The 27,657-nt window shown below is 38.0% G+C and overlaps 1 protein-coding gene across 4 annotated transcripts in view; it reads right to left on the bottom strand.

The window, feature by feature from the left end:
- Positions 1 to 25,282, bottom strand: part of ARHGEF2 (Rho/Rac guanine nucleotide exchange factor 2) — a 924,267-nt gene extending 898,985 nt beyond the window's left edge. For 2 of the 4 annotated variants that reach the window (XM_044079827.1, XM_044079829.1), the window contains exons 1-2: positions 25,211 to 25,282; positions 18,353 to 19,321 (exon numbers count right to left, since the gene is read on the bottom strand). In XM_044079827.1, coding sequence (XP_043935762.1) covers positions 18,353 to 18,379 — 27 coding nt within the window. In that variant the 5' untranslated portion in view covers positions 18,380 to 19,321; positions 25,211 to 25,282. The remainder of the gene's footprint in view (positions 1 to 18,352; positions 19,322 to 25,210) is intronic. The other 2 variants (XM_044079828.1, XM_044079830.1) reach the window with 2 other exon arrangements.
- Positions 25,283 to 27,657: the final 2,375 nt, after the last annotated feature.

Below are 27,657 nucleotides of genomic sequence, written 5' to 3'. Positions count from 1 at the left end.
AATCATAAGCAGGATATGTCCATCCCTTAGTAGGCCAATTTCTACTAAACTTTGGAGGCTGCACCTGCAAAAATCTTTAACAGTTTGCATAGACTTAGCTTTGTCCTCCATTTTCTTTAAAACTGCTTCCACAGGCGAACCAAACAACACATCAGACTGTAAAGGAGCATCCAAAATCCTTGTCTTAACATGCTCAGCTAAATTCTGATCCCTCAACCAGGCATGCCTGCGAAGAACAGAACTAGTGGCAGCCACCCTCGAGGAGGCCTGTACAGCATCAAAACCACATTGCAAAGAATGCTTACCCACTTGTTCAGACACATGAACTAAATCCAGCAACTCTTTACACTCAATACCTTCCGCCAAAGCATCCACCTTAGATTTCAATTGTGAAAGGAGATAATTTTGATATTTTAGCATGTGAAACTGACAATTCAACGCTCTCATGGCTAAAGTGGAAGAAGTATACACTTTCTTACCCCATCTATCCAAAGCCCTTGCCTCTATCAGTGGGAACAGGGTTTTTAACAACAGAGGCCTTAACACCTTTAGGTCCCTGAGAAACAGTTTCGGGTCTGCCCTAGGACTCTTAAAAAGATACTTATGAGCTTCAGGCACCCTATAGTACCTATCAGGTTTAACAGGAGCAGGAGGCAAAGAATCAGGGTTCAGGGAAGCCTCTGCCAAAACATCTTCCACCACATTTAACACAGGAGGTATAGCTAAGGGCCTATGCTGGGGTAAAAACAAGAATTCCCTAAGCCTTTTCCTGGAATCAGAGTAATCTTGGCCTTCCCATTTAAAGTGCTCCCTCATGGAATGCAGAGTCTCTGAAAATGAGAAATCCTCAGGAGGAGAAGCTGTAGGAGTGGAATCATCCACATCAGAATCAGAATAAGGAGGATACTCCTGCAATTCTTCTGCAGAAGACTCAGAAGCCTCTGAACACTGTTCAAAACTCTCAAACTCAGGTTCCACCCTAGGCCTCTTATCAGGAGGGGGCATAGAACCTCTAATCAGAGTAATCAAATCTTCTGCCATTTTAAGCATATGTTTCTTAGGCACAGAACCTGAAGTGCTAGGAGAAGCCCCCACTGAAGCTAAACTTGGCCTACCTCTCAAAGAAGGTTTGGAAACAGAAGGAGAGGCTCTAACTACCTTGGGAAGAGAGGGAAGAACAGTTACCTGAGAAGCCCCCTCAGCCTGGCCTACCTCCTGAGAAGGCACATCCTGTAACAGTAAAGTCTCTGCCTGAGACTCCAAGGAAACTCCTGGCAAAACCTCTGGCTCCACTGAGCCTTCTAAAGAACCGACGTCCGGGACTGCCGGTTCATCAACCCTAGGCTTCACTGATTTGTCCTTGCGCTTTTTGGACGAAGCGGGCGTCGGAGCATCCGACGGCATTTTATAATTACAACGCTTCCCAAACACTAACCTGGCACAGTCTAACCTTCTCTTAATAGTGCGTTTGTTAAATCTAGCACAAGAGCGGCATCCAACAACGTCGTGCTCAGGCCCTAAACAAGGTATACACAAGGTATGATAATCCCTATGAGGCATCTGTTTCCCACAAGAAATACAGTTATTCACTTTTTCTGACATCCGGTTAAATACTGAGGCAAGAAAAAACCAAAATGTTCCCCAACGGGGTACTTAGCCAACTTTGATTCGGTCTGAAACTCCGACTTCAGAAAATTTCAGAACGCCAACCTGCACTCGCAAAACTGCTTCTGCATCGGACCATGCGGCAAAAAAGACTGAGGATATGACGTCGGTCATGCGCATTAGTACCCTGACGTACTGACGTCAGTCTAATGCGCCCTGACCGACGTCAGCCATATACTTTGGTATTCGGGCCGACTGGACAGCAGACTACCCAATAGTTAGGACTGCAGCAATGTGGAATGAAGAACATCACACTGACACACACCACAGCCCTTACCCAAACCCCTTAACAAACACACTTAACTGAATACATAACCATAGCGGAACTTTAGAAGAGTGAAATTCAAAACCTCCGGTATTCGAGGTTTTGAATTTCGCACTTCTAAACTTTCGCTATTATGTGGATTCGGCTTCTTGGGCTCGAAATATTGATAGTCGAGATTTCAGTATTTCGAGCTTCTGAACGGAACCCACACAAACACAACAGAGCATGTACACACACACAAACATACGCATGCACCTGTGAGTGTGTGCACATGTATAGACACACAGACACACACATACACACACACACATACACACAAATCATAAATAGTAAACCTTTATCTTGTTATAAAAAACGCTGCTTTTCTCAGCATGACCACACTCAGTTTACATTAATTTTAACAAGTTCTGAAAAATAAATTGTTAGAGTAAGCCTACTGGACTCAGTGTCCCTTTTCAGGGGCAATCCAGGTCAGGTGAAGTGATGTGCTCAGAAGCAGAAGGAAATAGAGGTTTTGGGATCAAACCCAGGACTACCACAGGACCTAGGTCAAGTGATATGTAGTACCTTTGCACCAAACTACTACTCAGTCAGAAAGGTGATGTGACTATGCTTGTATAGGACTACTTTTGTTTTAAATTAGAATAGTACATGAAATTATCTGAAAAAAAAGTTACTGAAATATGCTCATTGTGGAAAAAAGGGAAAGTAAGTAAGAGGATCATTATGTCACTGGCTTCTTAAAAGAGTATACAGATGAACTTATAGAGGGACTAAAGAAGACACACTGCATGCTGGTATTAACAGAAAGTATTCAAAATCATATTTATGATTTAAAATTTAAGGGGAACAGTGTTTCCAGGGTTCTTGAAAATTTCTTTGGTACCAGGCAGTGTTGGAAATTGTTTGATTCTGTAAATGCTTGAATACAGTGAGCGCTGACAGTCTCTTGTGCATTTTCATATTCTAATTATTGACCATGTTATATGCATTCTTGGAAAGCATGGCTGTTAATGGATCTAGAAATAGCTAGCTGCTGGATGCTGCAAAATGAGAGCAATTTCCTAAAAAAAGCTTGCTTTACCAGAGTGGTACAATATAGTACAACTGTCACAATGTACGAGCTGCCTTCTCTATCCTTTGCTACAGCCCAGAGGGTTTTACTTCATGGCAGAGGAAATTAAGAGAAAGCTGTATATGCAATGTATATATCTTATCTAATTTTTTTACTACCTACTTAGTTTGACAGTTATCTGTGTATTGTTTTTATGCATATAAACACTGTGATGTGTACTCTATGGACAAGTAATCAAAGAGTCTGAATCCTCACCACTGACACTGGAGAGGGATGTTCACTTGGAACAAAAATGGATACACCTAGTATTTCCAGATGCAGCTCTCTACATCACACACAATTTCCCTTAAGAGCACACAGGGAACACACTCAGTCCGTGGTCTGGGTCTTTCTCTCTGTCTCCCTCCAGGTCCCTAATAAGACTCGCCATTGCCACAGCTATAGAGTTGAGTCCTCAGCAGATTGTCTAAGCCAAGTCATCGACCACTCTCTCTGGGAAACCAGTGCTTTGTGTCCCTCCTTCAAGCAGCTGACACACACACACACTCACACCTGGGAAAGGCTGGCATAGATTTACTAACTATGTTCCCTTTTGCCCAAACTATAAGGTAGTTACACTACTATCAGACACTCCAAAGCCATCTACTCTAAGGCTCTTACAAGGGTACCCAATTATACTGAGTGAAATTAATATTAATACAAATGATAGTTTGACCAATGCAGTAAGGCTTTCAGGAGTGACCACAGAGTCACCAAATAGATATAAGTACTCTCAAAGTTTAAAATATTCTTTAAGGGACCAGCCACAATGAAAAGTTTAAATATATTTAATAATAATAAATAAAAGAAAACGAAAATACTAAATATCTATTTACCATAAACATCAGAGTTTCAATCACAGGAAATATTAAAAACAACACAGATGAACAGATTCACACAGCTACACAAAAAAGTACTTGACTAACCTCACTACATTTTCCCGACTGTTCTAAAAAATTACTACAACCTGGTTCACTTAGTAGAGCAAGACAAGATGAAATAGGGGAGGGGTCCTTCTTTGTCAGGTTCCAAAAACAGTGTGTTCCGAGACTTCAATATCATCTAGTATTAAAACATCAACTTTAGTGATGAATTACAGAATGACTGACATCACATGCACCTGGTCATCTGACTTCTGGTTCCTAGGTTACCCCCTTGGCTAGAAGCTGCCAGTATTTAGCACATATGTATCAGTAATACACACATACTAAAGCTTGCTAAGATCTGTTGCAGCTTCTGGAAGCCATAAAACAATTTCAAACCTCCACCCTTCCAGAGTAGCGATTAGTTCACGCCCAAAGACAATACAGAAAGTTCCTAGAACAGACTTTTTGTCTCTGGCTACACTGATAACTGATATAATCTTTATGGCCTAAGCCAGGTAATTTAATTTCAAAGTGTTTTCAAAGTTAGCTGGACTGAGATTAACTCCTTCTCTTCTAGTATTCCTTGTTACAATATATACATTTCAACAGTTACAATAATACATGTATATTTCTTTTTCTATCCAACAGGACACACTGTCGGTACATTTTTAACAGCAGCTTTACATGTACTTTTTTAGCACAAGCATCTGTACAAATTAATTTGATATACAAGTGACATATAATTCTTTACAAAATTCTAGCCGTTACACATCCACTGCCCTACTTCTCCTGGCATAGCTGGCAATACCTCACATCATCACAAATATTAATAAAATTTTAATTTTAAAAAAGTAAAAAAAAACACTTTCTTACAATACTAGTAAGTATAGTATTGAGATATATATTACTCCCAAAAATAGCCCCACCAATAAGAATAGACTGCATATTTGAGGAGTGATAATTGGCTCTTGTCAAGGCAATAGCAAAGCCACTTATGCTGCATGACTGCACTTGTGAAATTGTGCACAGCCATCACCAAAATGCATGCAGACAGACATACAGACGCACACACTACACCAACAACCTTACAGCTACATTCATTGAGACTCATTCTTAAACCTTCCACTTCATTCCACAACTTCTAAAGTATAACAAATAAATACAACCCTACCTCAAATACAAACTAATTTGCAAGTCAGCTTACTCCAAAATCATTATACAGATCTACAGTCAAGCATTCTCATATTAAATATTGAATATGACTTTCCACTTTTTGCCTTAAGTGACCATTACAATTCTAATCATCAACCAAAAAACATTATATAAAATGTGCTGTTTTATTAACCTTGTTGACCAGCACATGCTCCACTGGCTTACTCAACTCCACCACAGACTAACTGCCCTTCACTGAATGTGCCTTTTTCTTATTTGCCTCCATCATTTACAAAATTTTAAACACTGCCTTTTGTTCTCCACTTGCCTTCAAATTAGTCATCATGCACTCATGTTGTCTTCTTACACCTAACCTTCCTGTCTCCATCATCTTACAACAGCATCCCCTCCTTTATTTGGTAAAATCTACTGAAATATCTTTCTTTGAATTGGCACCCAGCTGGCTATAATTCTATCTTGTCTGATGTTAGAGATCTTTCCAGTCTTTAAACCTTAAGGAGATTTCTTCAAACACACTACACATCAATGAGGCAGTATAAACGGTTTTTAATTTCTCCACCTCAAATCACATCCCTTTCTCAGGAACATGACAAGTTCTTGAGTCCCAAGCACTTGTCTTCAAGTTCCTCAATACCAACATCTTTAGCCTGTGCGGCCAGCTGCTCAAGCTTTAACTTGAGTTCAGCCAAGCAGCTGCCACAACTGACTGCTCACATTCTAGAAAAGGAAGCGCTCACACCTAGGTATATAGGGACAGGAAGTGGGCCGAAGGACTTTAGGTTTAGGAAGGGGAAGTTGATTTTAGTTTTAGGGACAGATTGACTATATAGACTTAGGAGGTGAAGGGGACTTTAGCTTTAGGGAGAGATAGAGGACTTTATGTTTAGGGACTAGGTTGGGGTTCTTAGGGCTTAGATCAGAGTTCTGGTAGGGCTAGATAGTTAAGACAGCTTGAGTTAGTGGGAATTGAAGTATTTACCAAAATGAGCTAGTAACAGGGGAAGCATACTGCGAGCAGATGACATTCTAGTAGACTGCTCTTCTCCTCCATTGTTTCACTCACTCATCTTGATAAAACCCTTTTCCTTTGTTCCTATGCACCTTCTGCATCCCTGCATTCTCTCTTTTACTCATCCTTGCAAACACTGCCACACTCACTTCTTCTGACTTTTCATTATCCATGTACCATGTATCTTTTAGTATCTCAGCCGGTGTTTCTGTCCATGTTGCAGTTCTAATTCAGCACATCATTACTTTCCGTCCATACAAGTGTGTCTTTGAATTATGACAACCTAGTTACAATTTGTCTTCTATTTTGATTGTCATGCATGTCCTGAATTGTATCAATCTAATTATATTTTTTCTTCTCAAAAGTATTACAGGCACTTTTGTATTAACTGTTAAGATCACCGTATCGTTGTCTAGTCTACGCTTTTACCTTAATCGCACTTTTTGTCTGTCTGTGCTTCAACCAATGCCATGACTGAAAATGGCCTTGAACCAGCCACTTCACTTAGTTAATAAAAGGATAAATAAAATATGAGAACTGAATTCCCAAGCACCTACTACACAGCAGTTGCAACCTCCATACTCAGATTGCTATTTTATCTCTGAAGTGGTCATTAACGCTCAGGGAAGCAGCAATGACCCTCAATATTGTTCACAGATGTTGCTGATAGATCTCATCTATCATACTTCAGCCAGTACTCATTGTTTTGTGGTCATCACTACTCAATTGACAAATGACCAATCATCAGACAACCATGCATTTCAACACAAAAAATAAGCTGCTACTTCTATGCTGTTGCTTACAACTTCTTGTATGACATGACTGGGAATGATTGCTCTGAGGTATAAAGTGCTTTATTTAGATTTTTACACAAATGCCAATAAAACTATGGTTTTACAAAAACAAAGATATACAGTTATAAGAAATAAAAGTAATATACACATATATGGTACTATGAGATGATACCAGGGCATACCATGTTGTAAATTACAGTGGAACATTCTATAAATAATCAACCTGCTTTCTTAAGCAGCTAGTATAATAAAGTTATAATAATGTATAAAGCAAATTTTTTTTATTTGACATTGTGCATTTTTTTCCTTTGGTTTATATAATGTTTAATTAGGAGCAATGTCTAGAACAGTTTTTTCCCATTCTGCCATTTTAAACAACAGAACAAAGCTGCTAAATTTGCTGCAAATACACCTTTCAGAGTCCACCATGGTACAACACTAAAAAGCCTAAATTGGTTAGAACTGCTTCATCAACTAACATATACACAGCTTCTTATGACCTGCAAAATTATCCAGCATCCATACATATACACACACACACATATATATATATATATATATATATATATATATATATATATATACATACATACATACATATCCATGTATGGAGGCCTGTACCCATCAGGTCAATACCCTCTGTGACGACTGGGGAGAGATGGGCGAAGGCTGCCAGCCTAGTCAAATAGAATTTAATATACAATTCTATCAACTGTATAATTAAATGTAAAATACAGGCTTGTGTTTTAAATGTAAGAAAACACTGTGAAATGTGGAACTGCAAAATATGTGACAACATTGCACTCTACTGGCCCAGTGAAGCAATGTTGTATCCTTTCATGTTAGAATTCGGCCCGAGGGAGGCTGGATGATTTCATGCCCATTGTTTTAAGGCTAAAGTTTATGACCAGAATTTAGATGTGGAAGGTGCTTTTATTGCTTTAGTTTCTGTTAGCATATACATGTGAAATGTCTTGTATCGTAAGTTTCTGAGGAGGTGTTAGATTGCTAAATAATGCAGTTTGTGGCTTGAGAACTCAAACCAGGCGTTAGGTTTTCCCAGAATTCATATTGCATCATCTTAAGTGTCAAAAATTATGTAATTTTGGGAGGGCCTTAGAGATGTTTTGTTAGTAATGTTTAAATACTATTTCTCACAAGAGACCAGAGAGCATTTTGATCTTGGACATCTAGCTTACCAGCACTGCTTATGCTCTTTATGTATGTAAGTAGGACTGTAACACTGTGTTTTCTCTTAAGATTAGCTAAAGATTTTAAAGTTAGATTAAGTATTTTTCTGTGTAATCAGATCTTTCCTACGATATTATTTTAAGTTTCTGTGTGATCTGTGAACTCTTCGATATCTCTGTGGCGTAGTAGTTTTGTCTTGTGTTTTAAATTATTTATTATTAAATATTTTTAAAATCTTCTACCTGTGGCTGCTTTGTGTAGAGATCAGCTCTAGAGTACATTGCATATTTATATAGAGCATATTTACATAGAGTTTATTGTAATAGGCCACTCTGATAAGCCTTAGACTGTATAGTCAAATTACCATAGAATATTAATATTGCACATTAATAATTGGACACCCTTTTAAAGGGCCTTTTAGTAGCTGATATTATTAACTGGGTGGTGGTAGTAATTACTACGGTATAGTCTGGGTAAAGGGGCACAGCGGGAGAATCTGTGTCAGCCTTTCACAGGAGTGTCTGTGAAGTTGTATAAATACTTATCTCAAAGTGTGTGTGTGTTGTGTCAGCTACTTGGGCAGGGATACGAAGCGCTGGTTGGACAGAGGGTACTGGAGGTTTTAGCTTGCCCAGTTAGGCTGGGACCTGGGCCCTATAGCTGTGCCAGTGGGGGGAGTCTTATTGGGGACCTGGTGAGCGAGGGAGCAACCAGCCCCAGACTGACTGTGATCACTGTGTGCATTTAAGGGAAATTGTACTTTACTGTGTGTATTAGTTATCCGTTCCTCTTCTAGGAGATGACCTCCCTGGTGTTACTGGTGAGGATTGAGGCTCCTTGATTGCTGGGCCAGGGCACGGTTGTCACACCCTCCCTCCCATCTTTCAAAACTACTAGTAAAACCTGGCTCTGTTCTTGGTCAAAATCAAGATAAACTATAACCGTAAATGTGAACAAGTACCTTTTCATTCCTTATAGCTCCTTACACTCCCTTCTTCACTTACTTCCTGACTTTCTCTCTAAATATACCATAAGCCCACTTTTCCCTCACTTCATATTGCAATTCTTGTTTGTATTAGGCTAACTTACCTTTAATTTCTCTACAAACTGTCTAAAATTTCTCTAAAAATTAAATGATTGTCATATAACTTGTATCGATTCTTAACCAATGTTTTTATATTATGCCTAATTTGTTAAAACTACTTAAACTGCAGATGTTTTGCTTTTATTTTTGCAGATTGTAAACATATCGTTATTAAAATGTTCTGCAATAATTTGGAGCTTTTCTCCCCAGGCCTCTGGGGAAAATTGGTTTCTACCCAGTCATACTTTCCTGGTAATCAAATGTCAACAAATAAATAATCTACCATTAATATAATGGTGTTTGACAATATAGCTTGGAGTGAGTTGATGAGATGAAATTTCTAAATGTTTATTCAACAGAAACATTCTATGGTTCCTGTGATATTTTTCTTTATTTAATTTTGGTTTGTTGTACTATCCTATCTAGTTTTTTTTTTTTTTTTTTTGGTAATATAGCTTACCAGATCAGCAAGTCCTAGGTCTGATTCATAAGGTCTTCACTTGAATATTATGCGACTCCAAACACAGCAGTAGACAAAAATCAGTATTCTTGCATGGGACAACTGCACTTAATAAGCTTACCTCATTAACAAATGCACCGACACACAGAAAAAAGCTAAAGCCCACCCTTCCTTTTTTTTCCATTTCTTTAACTTTATTCTGTAGTGCATTTTTCAACAAGTGCTCTATGTGCGTCCTTTTTTTTTTGCTAGCACTGTGTTTAACTTCTGTGGAGATTTCATCTGCGTATGTAAAACACTGCTACAACAATGGTACGGGGGTGTATAATTCTCTTCTGTGTGGTGCTCATGTGTTGTGAGAGGCTCCACTTTTGAGGTCCCTGCTGGGAACTCCCCAAGTTTTGCGAATTTCCCTTTCAGGTTTCTAGCAACATTTTTATTTCATACTGTATGCACACTAGCATATTTCTCCTTCACTACAAGTTAACTGCCTCATGTGCATCTTTGGTCCAGGGCGATTGAGAGAAAAAATCCATTTATTACAGACTAACTTGATAACTCTTGTCATGAAATTGCTTTTTGCCTCATCTCCTTATGAAGGGGATGAACTCCTTTACCCTTGCTGCTATTAGAATTGTCACTGCACTACAAAGATGAGGAGAGCCCCTCCCTGAAGAAACATTCAGAGGAATGCATTGATTTGGCAAACAGGCCAAAAATGCTGATTCCCTCAGCCATGTACTGAAACCTGAATGGCTTCCATGCATCATGTATGTCATGGCAATACATCATCCTTTAGGTAAGATTCTGCTGTAAATTAAAACTGATTATTATTAGTGTGTATGGGTAGGGGACAGGAGAGATGTCAGGGAGTTTTACTGAATGCTTCTTACACTCATTTCATCTTCCTCTTGTCATTCTTCTATTTTAAGTTTGGACACCAATGTTATTTTCATTACTGCAAACAGTTTTCATTTATGTAGTCCTCTTGTGCAACCCCCCCCCCCAACTTGACCTCTGTGTGCAAGAGTGTTTACATGTAGTTGCTGCTTGTTACTTCTGAGGTTAAGACTTCTCTCCTAATACATGCTGTATTATTTTTTTATTTTTTCTCACTTTGTTTCACACTGTTAGGCTTTGCTGGTGGGCTTGACCTTTCCTCCTGAGACGATGACAAAATCCAATATTTCCAGATATATACTTTGCCCCCCCCCCCAATCTCCTTCTTCTTTATACTTTGTGGTCTCAGGCACTTTTTCACTTCACACTTTGTTTACTTCAGACTGTAGTGCTCAAATGAATAAGGAGTGCTTTTATGTCAACTGCTCTGATATATTAAAACAGTCTTCAGATTAAATTTTTAAACTTCTTTGCAACAATAAATGTATACATTCCTATCTTACAAGTTTCTTTCAACACATTATTACTACTTGTGCAATACTCCCCTTGTTAAAAACAAAAAAGACCACATATTTTTTGCTTGCATCACTGAATCAGCAATGGTTTCAGTAACCCTAACTCAACAGTTAGCTGTAGCAAAGAAGCCTTTTCATTTATGTAATATGCTCACCTGTTATGATTTTTATTACATGCATGTTAGATCCCTGGAGGTGGAGGAAAGGGATGGGTGCGGGCCAGTGTTACCTCTTTAAGGCATAAATAGCCTCAAATAAAGGGACCACTACAGGCAGAAGTAAAAAAAAATATGTACATTTTATCTTGTCATGACGTTCTGCAAAATCCAAACCTGCCAGCAACACAATAACTTATTAATTTTAATTATGTTTTAACTCTCAATACCCTCATGCAGAAGACAGTTTTTTGTGATCTTGTTTTCTTGAAAAGCTATGTTTTTTGCTCACAGTGTACTGTGAGGTTACAGTTAAGATAATACCTTAGTCTGCAACAGGAATATGGAAGATATACCATGGACAGAGAGGGTGACATTGGATTAGTACAGTCATATGAAACCACAAAAAGTCATACCAACATGTTATGAACACAACAATCTGATTCCACACATTTCATCCAGACTCAAACAAAAATCAACATCTACAAAGGGGAAATAGAAAATTTACTGCAGTACTGTATCCTTTACTACTAATGGACAGAGGCAGCTCCTAAAAGCAACATCTCATGCATGGGTCCCTTCAATTACCTATATTATGATCCTAATTATTAATCACTAGGGGTAATATACAGTTATCAACAATGGGATGGCTAAGGCCAAACATCAGAGAGTACAGGTTAAATCAAGCAACAAAATGGAATTTGGCTATGCCTAAAATGGTCTGCAAGGGCAGCTAGCCTAGTACTTACCTATGAACTTATTTGCTAAGTTCTAAAAAGTAAGGCTCTGCTCATTACATACAAATACATGTACAAGTTATATGCATGTAATAATCTGTAGGGTACATAAATGTGCACAGGGAAAGTAGCCATATAGGATTTAAGCACTCACACTACAAACAAGTGCTCAAATTATAGAACTGGACGTGTTAGTTAAGTAAAAAAAGCAAAAACTATACAGACAAACTAACCCATTAGTTTTAATGTGTGATATTTACAGCTATTTACTGTAGAAAAAATGATGCAACTACATCTACCTTGGCTGTACTTGCAAATGCTCGTGTGATCAGTGTTTTATATATATATATACATATATATATATATATATATATATATATATATATATATATACACACACACACACATATATATATATATATATATACACACACATACACACACACACACACACACACACACACACACACACACACATTATATATATATATATGTATATACACATACACACACAATATATATATATATATATATATATATATATATATATATATATATATATATATATATATATATATATCTATATGTAAGCTACAGTAGGAGAGACGGATCCTGGAGTCGAACAATGGGTAAGTATCTAAGATAGTGTGAGCTACGGCCATATGCTGTGTAATGGGAAATGTATAGAGACATTTTGGGTGGGTCAGGAGGAGGATGGTAACATGAGGAAAAGCAGAAATGCTGCACAGGAAGAAGAAGAGAAAGGTGTAGGCAGACTGGAAGACCTTCACACATTTAGCAGTCATAGCGGATTTAAGTGACTTACCTTAGGAAATGACTATGGCTTATCTAACACAATTGTAATACAAGTAGTGAGTCTTTAGAAGGCAGTGATTAGGTGACACCAAAACTTTGTATGTGATCATTTCTAGCTTCTAGTATGGGTACATCTTACTGGCAGTAGTTTGGGTAGAAAATTATGCAATACTAAGGGATATAGACAGTAGCCTTCTAAGGGGTGCAGTTGTAATGGATAAAAATAAATAAATAATAGCATTAACCAACTCTTGCCTTTTGCAACAACTTAAAATTATCATGTCAACTCAAAGGTAGAGAGATTGTAGGCTGGAATATGACACGGGTGGCAGATATTTGAACAACAGGCCCATCATCTGAGAAGCAGCTCAAAAGGATTGAAATGAGTGGTTGATGGCACAAATCAGGGATGTGCCAGTGAGGCTAGCATTCATGTCCATTACATTTTGATACATAGGAATACCCTGGGTTGTACAAGTAGAAATGAAACATACTCTGCAGTTGTGGGTGATGGCAACATGGTGCTCAGTTCCTGTCTACTGTTAGTCCAACACAAAGTACAATCACCAAAAGGTGAAGCATAGTGCTATTCCAGGTAGGTCAGTGAAACACATTGGTTAAAAGGGCACCTGGGAGAGGATAAATGGTCAAGTTGCTGGGAAAAACAAAGTACTACTAAATGTATCAGGTCTTGCATCACAGTAGAAGACTGATTCTATAAAAGCTTAAAGGAGTTTTTGTACCTTTTCTTAAAATAAAGAATATAACCTGCCTCCTTCTGAAGTATATAAACATTTACAAAAAGATTAAAAAATACTTAGCTATATTTAACCTTTCATTAAACTGGGGTGAGCCTGAAACTGGTCAGTAATAATGAGTGCTCTACCCTGGTAAACAAATCTATATATACAAACAAGTATTTATTTGAATTTCCATCCTCATAAAAGGTGCATTGATTTCAGTGTTAAGTAAATCTTGTATAGTCATTACCCTTATGATTCTTAACTTGTATCACTATTAAACTTAACTTGCTTGTAGCCTTTAAGGGATTTTAGAATTCACTATTTTGCTTATTCTTTAATGTACCCAGACATGTAATCATATGACTATCAGATAGCCACAGTATTTATTTATAAGACGTATAATACAAATAGCAATGCCAATTATAAAAAAGAACAATAGACTCCTTTTTCTCTGGATATACAGAATGGACTGAAAATGAATTCTGAGAAACAGAGGCTAAAGCAGTACAAAAAAATCACATTAGTATATGACAGGGCCTATGAAGGATATTTTATAGAATGACATATAAATATAATAAGACTCACTTCAAGTGATTGTGATACATTAAAATAGCTCTGAAAGCAAAAATATAAAGAAAAAAAACATTTCAAGTTTTAAGATACATTTTTCTCTTCAAATGAAATGAAATTACAGACATTTGTTTGATTGTTAATTGGCTAGGTGGGATGATCTGCACTGGACTGCCTTTAGTCCATGACCCAGTCATTACACACATGCATTATAATTAGACCCAGTCATTACACATATACATTATACATACTACTTAAAAGTGAAAGAAGCAGCGCCAGGCTGTTTAACAAACTGCAACTTTATGACCTGCTGGTTTTATTCTCTTGGTCTAGATTTGCAAACCATATGCCTCAGAACAGGTCACTTAATCTACAGTGCACTTCTGTGTTAACCTGAAGAGAGGTACTTGTGCCTAGTGGGTTTAAGTGGTTAAGCAGCAAATAATCAAATAAAATACAATTAAAATAAAAAAGAGAAAATAATACAAGTATTTAATCAGTCATTTGAATGCAAAATGAACCACAATGTAATAATATATCATATCAGATATGCATATAATATTAGTATAATATAAATGTAATGTCTTCAGGGGCAATACAGTGTGAAAATAAAGTCCACAAAATAGGTTAGCACATGTTCATAATGCAAGTATAAATTACATACAATATAATGTAATATAACAAAACATAATATACTTATTTTGCTTTTGTTTACCAGGCTTGGCCATCTGGGTTTAGTAAAAAAAAAAAAACTTTTCCAGAGCATTCCTAACTCCAAATAAAATGGCTAAAATTAATAAAAACAAGGATATACACCTCTTGAGATGTTTGCAAGAATGTAATACTGACTGGATACATGCTTTTTTGTCCTTTTCCAAGTCAGTTTTGGTGGAATATTAATGATTTTTGAAAGCTTTACTCTCCGGCACATTTTTATTATCCAAGTCTTTAATCTTATTTAATGTAAATTATGGATATGAGTTGACAAAAGTTAATCTCTTTCTGCCAAGGACTATTCTTGCAGTAGCAAGGAAAAGTATTACTATAAAATGAACATGAACTCCATCACAACTTTTTGAAGACTTCTTATCCTTCTTAAAAGAAACTGCCTTGAGAGGGAGACCGAAGTAAAAGAACTCAGGATTCATCCTAAACCATTTAACAATAATCCTTGGACAAAAGTGATACCTCTTACTGACTTTTTCCCAACAAAATCTTGTCTCTGATGATTAAAAGAAAAATATTTTTTGGAACTTTAACACCTCACCTATTGAGTTCAGGCCTTGTATATATTGCCCATAGTTTGAGTATGCTCATCCTTTTTGCATTTACTCTTTTATCATTATATCAATATAACAAAGGAATATTTATACTCTCCATGAAAAAATAATTTCTTTTGAGCAAAAAAAAATCTTTTCAATGGAGGCCCAAGGAGAAAAGCTCCAACATATTACAAACAATTTTAAAACAGACATTCAGGAATATATACGGACAGACATTAAATAATATACATTAGCAATTACACCAAGCTTTTTGGGCTAACAGAAGTTTTTCATCAATAGATACGTAATCAGAATGTTTTTGTTTTATTTGTTCTAATACAATATAAAATTATACTATCAATGATCACTGTCACGCTGTTAACTTGCCATTTTGTCGACAAAATAGTGTGTGTGCTTTAGGATGAGTGGATGTTTGGTTGTGTGCATGTGATGTGAAAAAGGGGGAAGAATGACTAAGGAAGCCAAGTACGTTTTTGGGTTTAATATCATAAGTGAGTACTTGTGTGTGTTAGGGTTAGAGGAAGAGCTAGGGTAAGGGATACATGTGTGTGTGTGTGTGTGTGTGTGTGTGTGTGTGTGTGTATACGTGTTAAGGATCAAGGTTAGAAGAAGGGCAAGATTTTACAAAGGTGTGGTGTGTGTGTGTGTGTGTGTGTGTGCGCATACGTGTTAAGGATCAAGGTTAGAAGAAGGGCAAGATTTTACGAAGGTGTGTGTGTGTGCATACGTGTTAAGGATCAAGGTTAGAAGAAGGGCAAGATTTTACGAAGGTGTGTGTGCGCGTGTGTGTGTGTTTGTGTGCATACGTGTTAAGGATCAAGGTTAGAAGAAGGGCAAGATTTTATGAAGGTGTGTGTGTGTGTGTGTGTGTGTGCGCATACGTGTTAAGGATCAAGGTTAGAAGAAGGGCAAGATTTTACGAAGGTGTGTGTGTGTGTGTGTGTGTGTGTGTGTGTGTGTGTGTGTGTGCTGATGGATGTGGTGCCTGTCACACTGTCTTGTGTGGTGGTAGTGCTACAGAAAGGGCTTTTGTAAATTCAGGTGTTGGGTTAAGTCTAAGACAGGGTCAGAATTAGGATTAGCATGCATTAGTAAGACAGTGCGGGGTGGCAGCTTACTAATGAATGCTAACCCCGCCCCTAATCCAAAACCTTACCTTCCAAATCTTTTTTCATAACATTCAGACACACTGCGGCGGTGGTGCTGCAGTAGCGTTGTCGCCTCACAGTAAGATGTTGTCCTGTTCGATTCTCAGCTAAAACATCTTCTGTGTGGAGACATGCATGAATGGGCGTACCTTCGTTGAAGGATGTGCATCAGAGCTGGCAACTCAGCACGTAAAAATCTACTGCCAATCATTAGCGGACCGGAGTTCCGCTGTGGCGACCCCTAACCGGGAAAAGCCGAAAGAGAGACACACATCAGCATTCAGACAAATTTGATCTGAATGTAGTGGTATCACAAAAGGCAACTTTTTGTTTTCTCAAAATGCAAGCATCAAACAGGATGTGCTCAATTCTTTTATATTTTAATATATGGTCATATATTTATATAAAACATAGAGTAATACAAAATCATACAAAATAGAGCAATATAAATCTTCGAGACCAACCAAATCTGATTGATGGTAATATGAAATTAAGTCCACGAAAATTATTTATGTATAGTTTTAATAATGAAAGCAATTGCTACTTGTAAAATTAAAATATCAATGGAGCAAAGTAGGCTGCATCTGATGGACTCAATATTAGGATGTGAAGCATGTAATAACACTCCTTATATTTCACGTGTGCACTAGAGAGATGGCAGGTGAAACTAACCAAGCCATGCTCCCATGTAGCCAGAGCCTTTTAGTAAGGTGCCTAAGCTAAGGGAACAATTACTCTTTTTTTTTTTTAAGTGCTAACTAGCCATAATGATGTGATCCATCATAATTCACTTTTAAAAAGGTTTATCTCAGAGTTATATGTTCTAGTACTAAAGCATTTATTCTCTGCCTGGGCCACTTTGTTTGGACCTAACTACCATCTCACTTGTGCAACAGTCTGAATTACCAAGCTTTTAGAAAGCTACTGCTAGCTGATGAAACAGGCTAGAAATACAGTTTATACTACTGCACTAGTTGATAGGAAATATATGGAATTCAGTCATTTGCAGCAGTACTGTAGACATAACCTTTGTTTATGCTTGCTTATATTAACACCATTTTCTGAATTTCTTCAGCATTATAAGTCATTCAAACACTATGATCAATGCATACCATCTTGTACATTACCCTAATTATTTCTAAAAATGCAGCTATACTTTTCAAGGTTTCCTCACATCAACCTAATCATCAAGCTCTTCCAGTCTCCACAGATGACTCATTTCTTCCCTCCTACTGGTGTACTACCTCACATTAAAGTGGGGTGAGTCTCATACTTCCTGGAAGGATACCCTATTGGTAATCACAACTAGTCCTAGTTAGTGGGATTCAGTTGTTAGATGGCCATCATATATTGAAGCTGATGAATTTGTGTGTGTGAACGTTATCCATGCTCCTCAACATCTTAGTCTTCTGCTCCATGCTGCCTGGGACCCCTTAATTCTAGGAGTCTGTTCTCTTGGTCTGCAGCAGGAGTCGTTCTTAATAAAGTGCTCTCCTTGTGTTCATGCAAGTAGCTTAGTCCTGACCTCAGGTGGTTCCTACCATCTCTGGGACTGCTAATTAAAACCAGGGTTTCAGGTATCATAGGACTCTACATTTTTGTGCCTTGACAAATGACCATAAGAACATAAGACTTTGCACAAGTCAGATGTTTGCTAAAACCATACAACTACTGTTACCATTGTAAATATTAATGCAATATCCATTTTTTTATTCATCTATTCAAACTTTAAAACTTATGTTGCACACATATTTTTCTAAACTGCATACAGTTTTCTATACTGATGCATGCTCAAGGTTGAAAGGATCCTTTTAACCAGCCCATTTATCCAATAAATAAAAGAATACATAAAACAAATACTTACAGAAAATCTCGTACTTTTAAGAAACATCGTCCTTGTGTCTTCACGCTGATAGGTTTGATCTAGAGGCACTAAGACCCTACAAAAGTTATACGTCTTCAAACAGTCCAGAACAAAGCAATCATTTCAGACAACATATGATTGCAAGGATTGCTTCTTGTGTCAGGATTACATTGGACTGGCCTGTAATCATCTTGCTCCTGTCCTTCACAGAGAAGTCATACAACAGTCAGATCAATGGCCAATTATTTCCTGGAGAGCAGCAGAAAAGTACCCAGTACATAAAATGACAAAGGCTTAGCTATTTAGTTTCAAAATATGGACAGAGCAAAAACAAAAAAATAGATATCAGCCAGTGAGTGACAGACTTACATAAATGGTAAAGATATTCCTAGAAGATTAAGGATCATTGTAATTAGATAGCTTTCCTATATTCCAGGTACACGGGAGTAGAAAAATGCATTGCAATTGCAAAAATAAGGCAATCCAGCAAAATGGAACACTGCAAGGCAGTGATATACAAGATGTGATATGCAAGAGGATCCAGCGCTGCCATTCCAGCTACTGCTGTGCGATCGCTACTACATCAGCCGTGATGTCCAAAAAGGAACAAGGAAAGTAGTGAAGATAAGGCATTTCATATCTAAGCTTCCTGAGTGAACTATCCACAACATAATAATGAAGCAAAAATCTTGCCAAATGGACAGGAAGAGTGTCCAAATGGTTTGGACTTGATTTTCAACTACAGCCTGATGTTTTCAGATTGGACGAAGTCCTGCTACATCCCGGAAAGAATGAGAATGCCCCTTAAAGCGTCCGTGGAACACAGAATGTGTTTGCCGTTATCCAGGGTGCTGATACAGTGTGTGGATAAAATAGTGAAATTCATGGAAGAACTCCATTAGTTAGGATGAAATTTCAAAAAATGAAAAGCTCTTATGTTCTTTCCACGGGAATTGGTAAGAATCTAAGCTGAGAAAAAGAGATATTGCGTTAAGTAGGAGGGATACCAAAGACGCCATCCTTCTAATAAAAACACATTAAGCTCACAGTTCATATAATTGGCAAGCAGCCTACATAAGTAAATACCCATTACTGGTGGGAGCCAGAATCCTGTCTAGTTATAACACTTCCCCAAGAGACCATGCTGGGCTTATTCACCTGTCTGCAATTAACTCCCTGATAGATATGTATTCTGCACAGATCTCATGCAAAGTCCTGAAGAGAAAACCACTCTTTCGGAAAATATAAATACATCTGTCACTTACTTAAAAAACACCTCCAACCTGTTAGAAACAGAATGGGTCACAATGCTTTGCACCCTTAGATTGCCAGGACAGGCTCTGTCATCCCTGCAACCCTGTCAAAACATTAAACAGATTAAGAGAAGACTGATGGGTGGAAAACAGCAGCACACATAACACTCTTCCCAAGCACAAATGTCTAGTTATGAGCTGCAAGAAAAGTAAACTTGAGTTTTCTCCTGCTTTCACACAAGCAACGTTTTGATCTGTCCTTCTCCGACTGCTATTTAAAAGCAGTGGTTAACTTATATGCATGTGTTCTTATTTTATAATCAAATAAATAAATCCATTAAGTGAAATAAAAAGGCCTCCATAACAGCTGACTTCTGCTGCAAAGTCAAGATTTACCAGAAGAATATAAATACCCTTCCCTACCCAACACTGGAGGTCCTTCCAGACTTTGCAGATTCTGCACAGGTGTTTGTATACCTGTTTAACTGGGTTAGTAGGCTACTGGGCAAAGTCCAATTGAAGACTGGTCTTCATAAGTCCACAAAGTACTGTATGCAACCTTTACAAATTTAGCATTTATCCCTTGTCTGAGGCAAACTTCAACCGCAAAGCAGCCAATTTTCTCTTCAAACCTCTATATGGACCAGCTAGAGACTGCCTTCCCTGTCAGGGACTAATATTAGAGTATAGGCAAAGACAAATGGATAGTGATATTCTAAGTGAAAGACCTGCTCTGGTAGAGTTTTTAATTGAATCTCGAACAGAGACTGCTGTTAAGACAGGAATAATTAATTGGGCATATAAAATATTGCTCGATCAATCAGAGGTGGTTTGAAAAGATTGGGAAGTGAGTCTAGATAAGCAATTCGCAAAGAAACAATGGGTGGAGATATGTATGGCTCCCAAATATGCAACAAAGTCTAAAAGATTTAAACATTTTTATTAGAAGTGTTTGCATAGGTATTTTTATACCCCAAGCAGAATTTTTTCCTCAGGTAGATGCCAAATGTTAGAGGTATGACGGAGAATAAAGAAGTAACTGGAAACGTGTTTTGGGAGTGTAATAAGTTAGCAGACTTTAAAAATTCTCTACAGAATGCTATGTCAGAAATATTGGGTGAGCAAATGGGTGTAACTAAGAAAGTGATTTTTTGTGCTGGGATACAGGGTCTGATTTGCTAGGTATAAGTAAGGCCTTATTAAGTTTAATTCTATTGGCTGCCAAAAAAGGCAATTACTACAAAATGGAAATCAAAGTCTAAACCAACTGTATTTGAAGTAGTGAATATTGTAACAGAGATAAAAAAATGGAAGTGGGATCTTTAGACAAGGGTAGGAGCAAATTACATAGAAAAAAATGGAAATTGCAGGAACAATACATGCAGAATAATGTTTCGGAGGAGAAGGATAGGCAAGAATTGAGCAATTTATGCAATTCAGGACTGATGATAGTTACACAAAAGAATAAATGTGAAATAATGTTTGTAAATGGGAACATGGTAATATGGTTTATTTTCTTTTATATAAATGTATGTTTGCCTATGTCTTAAGTGATAATTCAATAAAGGTGTTAAAAAATAACTGCTGTATGGACAGTTTCCTAGATGCCCTATTTCTCTCTTCCAGAAACTACTGTCTCCAGGGCCACTAATGAATTCATCCACTTACTCTTTTGGCATCTGCTTTCTACTGGCCTATCAAAGCCAGTAAAAGCAGCTGTCTCTTTTCCTGTCTCTACCATTACAATGTAAACTGTTTTCCTGACAAATAAATTAACTGATTTCATTCTTTGAATAAGAACAGAGAATAGATAACATTTCATTTACAAAGGCTTAACAGGTTTCAAATTAATGCTAGTAAATCAATAATACATGTGTTTAACAAATAATATATAAAAATGTAAACAGCACCCCTAACAGTAATGACTAAGTGCACGGCATAGCTTTGAGCTTACTTACCGGTGCAGTTGAACCACAAGTCAGGTAGCTACTATGCACTTTGAATAATTAATGTAGCAGACAGTGACTGGTAAATTGAAGAAATGCCAGGCAGTGACTTGTCAGATGTGGAGAAGGTGTAGGTAGTGAATAGGCAGTGACTCGTCAGATGTGGAGAAGGTATAGGTAGTGAATAGGCAGTGACTCGTCAGATGTGGATAAGGTGTAGGTAGCGAGTAGGCAGTGACTCATCAGATGTGGATAAGGTGTAGGTAGTAAATAGGCAGTGACTCATCAGATGTGGATAAGGTGTGAGTAGGCAGTGACTCATCAGATGTGGATAAGGTGTACGTAGAGAGTAGGCAGTGACTCGTCAGATGCGGATAAGGTGTAGGTAGTAGGCAGTGACTCGTCAGATGTGGATAAGGTATAGGCAGTGAGCACGCAGTGACTCACTTGTCAGATGTGGATAAGGTGTAGGCAGCGAGCACGCAGTGACTCACTCGTCAGATGTGGATAAGGTGTAGGCAGTGAGCACGCAGTGACTTACTTGTCAGATGTGGATAAAGTGTAGGTACTGTGTATAGCCACAGATCTAAATGAGATGATCCACTGGTACAGGCCATGTCTGAGGAGTGAATTGTTATAGTGAGGAGCCTAGGAACACCTAGGGAAAGTATCATTGACGTAGGGCAGCTGCAGAGCAAGGTATCAGGGGCGAGTCTATGGACAGGTACTGGGCGCAGCTAGGGAGAAGGGTAAAGAACACAGGTTAAGGCATTCCTAGAGCTGCAGAGTTGGGTGGCGCAGTGGTGCAGCGGTTAGCATTGTCACCTCACAGCAAGAGGTTCTCCGGTTCGATTTTTGGTTAGGGTGCCTTCTGTGCACAGTTTGCATGTCCTCCCTGCATTTGTGTGGGTTTCCTCCGGGTGCTCTGGTTTCTTCAAATTCCAAAGACATGTGTCTGGAGAGCTTCTCCATGGGCCTCTGCTGAAAATGGGCTCTGTCTCAGTCAGACTTTCCTAGGAAACAAATGTTAAATAATAAAAATATAAGTACAAGGGTGCTAAGCTTTGATCCTGGCACTGGATGCAGCTACAGAGAGGAGTACATTGGTAGTGGACCCAGACACGTGTGCAGGGATACCTACAGTGGTGTGGGTAACAAACCTTATCACAGCTACACTGCCTTACTACCTGTGTCCACCTGGTATCCTGATACTCTAAACCTTTTTTTTTGCACTGCAGTATTGGTTCCCATTGCTAAAGTATTTTGAATACTTTTTAAATTATATATTTTTAACCAAAGTAAATTCACATTAGAGCTTTTCTGGCTGTGACTTTGGCTACAACTCAAAATCAGAGTAAGTGAAGCACATTGGACAGATGGGCAGTTTAGACAATTCAACTAGCATGCTTTTCAGGAGGTGAGAGGAAATCAGAGTATGCAGAAAAAACCTGTACAGACACAGGGAAAAAATGCATGAACACACACATGCATGTGCGCACACTCTCTGTAACTAGATGCCATGACTGCACACCTAACTATGAAGCTGTTAATCAGAAACGTTGACCACCTAGATACTAAGTAAAAAAGCTCTCCTTGCATACTCATTGCTGCCGTACATTATCTAATTCACCATGGACACATCAGGATTGCGCTACATTTTTCATTACTGGAGAATACTACCAAGTGCACAGATATACATCTTAATCTTAATCGTATGTTTCACCTTCGATGTTGACAGTTATGCAGATGGACAGCACTGACTGCAGTCGTTTCTAGTGTACAAAAAAACATATAATCTAACTTATCATCCACATAAGCTATAGTTGCAGAAACTAAAAGTACATAAAATGCACTCTTGCAGAAAGTTAACTGTGTACTTGGAAGGAAGAAAAATGCATCTTGGCTCACCCTAAGTTTAGGACGAACTATCTTCATCCTGGTTCAGTACAAATTAAAAAATTAACAATACATTATGGTAGGGAAAGTAACTGTTAAGGGATGCATATTCCCACTGTTTTACTTATAAAAAAACTGAAACAGCAGACCACATGACATTAAAAATAAGTGAGGCCATGTCCTACCAGCCTGTGATGTTTAGTTCACCCCTTAAAACTGTATTACGACAGCATTCATGTGACTTTAATAGCCTTGCTTTATGTTATGTTATTTTTCCACCTTTTGGAATGGCATTTATATATTCTCCAAAGATACACCTTCTGTTAATAACCCCAAGACATCCCCTAGGACAATTTCACAGGCACTTGTATCGTTCCTACCCAATAGAAGAAATGAGAATACATCTGGTAACTCTTGCAAAATTGCTCTTTTTGTTCCTAAAAAAAACAAACAAAAAAAAAAAAAATAAGTATCCTGAGCTGCTTCTATTGCTTAGGAAGTTACAGCACTGAACACCCCATATTGCACCCAACAAAGTTCGTCAGATGCAGTTCACTGGGAAATGAATAGGCTTTGAATATTCATTCCTGTGATGGTACAAGCTAAACATATCTCTATTTGCCCCAGAAGTGAGTGATCTAGGAGTAGCAGCTTGGGAGTGAAAAGATGATAGGCAGGTGTTTTACTACACAGGTGCTTTCAGATTCACACATTCCCAACATAACAAAACTCTGTGAAAACTGAATGGAGAAAGACTGGGTCAGGTAACCATAACATTTTCATGCAGTAACCATTCTCTTACATCATAGCCTGACAATTCTATCCCAATTTTAGATGCATCGGGGGAAGCATAACTGTAGGAAACTATTCCTTCATGAGTCCTACTAGTGGCAATCTGTTGCAGAATCTAGGAGGCGGGTAAAACACAAAGAAGTCATCAAAACAGTGGATAATGCAGAAATCATGCAACTGCACCGAGACCTGTGAAAGGGTAAATACAAGTAATAATGTGGCAATGACATTTGTAGTGCAGTACAAGTAAAAATGTGGCAAAGATGTTTGCAAAGCAAAACACAACTAGAGTGTATAGCACATCTTGCTTCACAAATATAGTCACTAAACACACACATGATGTATGGAGGATGTTGTACTTAATGCCAATAAGCTTCAGGCTTACATGCATTTACATAAACAGATAAACGGACATCTCATCTATCCCTGTTTTGCCTCAGACATTGTTTTGCTCTTTGCAGAATGTGCAACTGTCACAAAAAGCAAGAGAACAAACACTAAACAATACCAGATCCTGCAGACGTCAAATTCTCCAGAAAATGCATACCAGAACACATCCTCTGATTCTGTCAACTAGCTAAATAAAAAATTCTAACTTTAAAAAAGTTCCACGAAGACTTGCCACAGATTCTTGAGTAAACAGTTTTAAAAAAAAAAAAAGAGCCAAAAAATTAGTCAGCGGACCTAATTCACAGTGGAAAGTAACAAAAGTTTGTCTTGTCTATAAAATGTTCTCTGTTTGAACTGGGGCCTATTATCCATAAAGGCCAGCCCCCTACTTAATGCTACACTAAAAGCCTGAGCAAGAAACAACCTACTATCCTGTTCCACACAAAGGCAATCAAAATCCCGACAGTACATTCTTCTCTAGATAAAGACCACCAGTTTTCTAAAGTTTGGCATCCCTGTGTCATTTACTATAATGTGTTAGCCAATAAAAAATAAATAATGAACGTGTGATCCAAGCTTACCTTGCAGTTAAAAAGTCTTCAGCTTGCAAGGACCTCTTTTCTCTGCACAGTGGTTCAGATTTCATTAGAGGAAATGGAAAGCAACCACAGGAACTGCATCTGGTACCTCCCTGATTGGTTAGTTTGAAACAATGTGGGCCCAGCTCATGCAGTTAACATCAACAGAGAAGTCATTATCAGCTTGCAGAGGCTCAGATGTCTTAGAAGTACTAAGAAGGAGATGCTTGTTCTGCCAGTGATTTGTCATCTCAAATTGTGCAAAGACGTGAATGCCAATAGTTCTCTTGAGGAAAAGGGTTTGTTGTGTTTTTTTTCCCAGACCTATCTTTATGTCAGGAGTGAATATAAGAAAATCTTACAATAAAATTAACCTGTGCTGTTTAGAGGCATGCATTTATTTGTCTTTTATTTTACAGTAGAAATTCAATCTAATTAATATAGCAGAATGCCTAATAAATTTGGCTTCAAACTCGTTACTCATGTTTGAATCCCACCCCCTTTCCCCTTTTACATGCTGTTTAATCCTAAACAAGTTAGCTAATGTTCTAAGATTTATGGGATAACAAAGAAAAAAAACACTTTTGTTCTCAGTCTGCCTACCCTACTAATAAAAGGTAAATATGTAACTAAATGTTATTAAACAGCCAGCAGTTTACGGAGAAAGTACAATAAGTTCCCATGGTCAATCAGTAGTGTGTTTCAATGAGTGCACCAGAAAAGACATGACACCCTCCATTTATAAAGCTTACTAATACTTTGTACTCCGTCTCTTACAAGACCATTCTCTATCCTTTCCCCACTATCTAGATTCCAATAGAGTGCAAATGTCTAATGAAACAGTTTCTGAGGACCTTGGCACCATTTCCAAGCTTTTTAAACTGCAACTTTTTTTTTTTTATTATAACACAAAGCAGTGAGAGATCTGTTTATGACTTAACAGCTACATTTCATTCTGACTTTAATAAGATCTTTACTGACTCTGTTCCTCAGTTCTTAATTCTACACTTTTGCATACAGACAGTTGCTGAGAGTGCAAGGTGACCTTGAATGCAGACATTTGGTGTGTGTGTGTGTGTGTGTGTGTGTGTGTGTGTGTGTGACGGGGGGGGGGGGGTGCATGACATATGCTCATAACTTGAGACAGTTCTCACATGCTGCTATAATGTCATCACAGAGACACTGTGACTACTTGTTAACTACAATTCTAAGTGCAACTACCACTCTATCCTGTTTTTTTTAATTTTATTTAAGTTGAACCTAAAAAGCTTCCACTGGATACTTATCTAGTTAAAAAGTTACATATAAATAGCCCCCCCCCCCCCCACACACACACACACACATTTCATGAAGTACAGTGGAGTTGTCCCTTTTCAAATCAGAATTGTCTGCTAATTTTTTAATTCTTTTAATAAATGTAGTAAGGGAAAGGTTGCTCTGTGAGTTCTCCGGATTGCATCCACCACTCTTTGTAATTTCCTTTTTATTTCCCAGGTTTCACAGTCCCTTAACTTTCACAGATACTGTATTCATTACTGCTTGCACTACACCTGGACAAACTGTTGCCTAATGCAAAAACTGCAAGGTGCTGTCAAATGTGTTATTTGGTTGTCATGTTTCAAGGAGGTCCAAGAGGTCTGACCAGATATGAATTTCTTTGCAGCAATGTTTGCTTGATAAATATGTGAGGTGTCCATCCCCTCTGGTATATAAATCCACTTGCTAAGGTTACACAATTACACAAGAAGTACTGTAGTTTTTATACAGGGCAGGTGCTACTTGACCTTTGTTTTCTAATGAAATTGTAACTTAATCAATAATCCATTATTCTGCATGCAAATGTGAGGGAAAACAGTATGTTTTTACTTTCTTACTATAGCAGTTTGAAAATAATGAAGACTGAATACCCAGTGAAATGGTCTCTGACTGTCCAATATCCCATCCTGTCGGCTCCCTGCTGCAAACTAATCCTTTAAGGATCCTGGCCAGTTACTATCTACTTTGCATAGAGCGTCTCAAAGCAGATACAGTAACTGTGTATTATATGAAGTACATCTTTGATTGCTTTCCTAGCCTATTAGTTGCAGTCTTTGTCACCACATTTACAGCTGTTATCATGCAGTATATTGTTCTGCCTGCAAGCCAAGCTAAAGCCTTAAAAGCATATGCCGCAAGGTGAGTGCAATTAAAGTAAGGTTTTGTTGAATTTGCTTTGTCTTATGGTACCAGCCCTCCTACTTAACCAAACACCAATGCCATTTTAAAGTCCACCTGCTAGGAGGACATTAAAGCTGCCTGACCAAAAGCTATCTATGCAGCTGCTTACTTCTGTAAACTACAGACTCAGTTTTAGGGTTATGATAAGTGGAGTATAGTGAGGACTGAGACTTTGTGGTGGTAGTGCTGCGGTAGCATTGTCACCTCACAGTAAGACGCTGTCCGGTTCGATT

Source organism: Protopterus annectens, chromosome 8.part0 (assembly GCF_019279795.1).
Source record: "Protopterus annectens isolate FY-2018-M chromosome 8.part0, PAN1.0, whole genome shotgun sequence".
NCBI lineage: Eukaryota > Metazoa > Chordata > Ceratodontiformes > Protopteridae > Protopterus > Protopterus annectens.
Note: the sequence above shows the minus strand (reverse complement) of the source record. Positions and strands in the feature narration are given on the sequence as shown.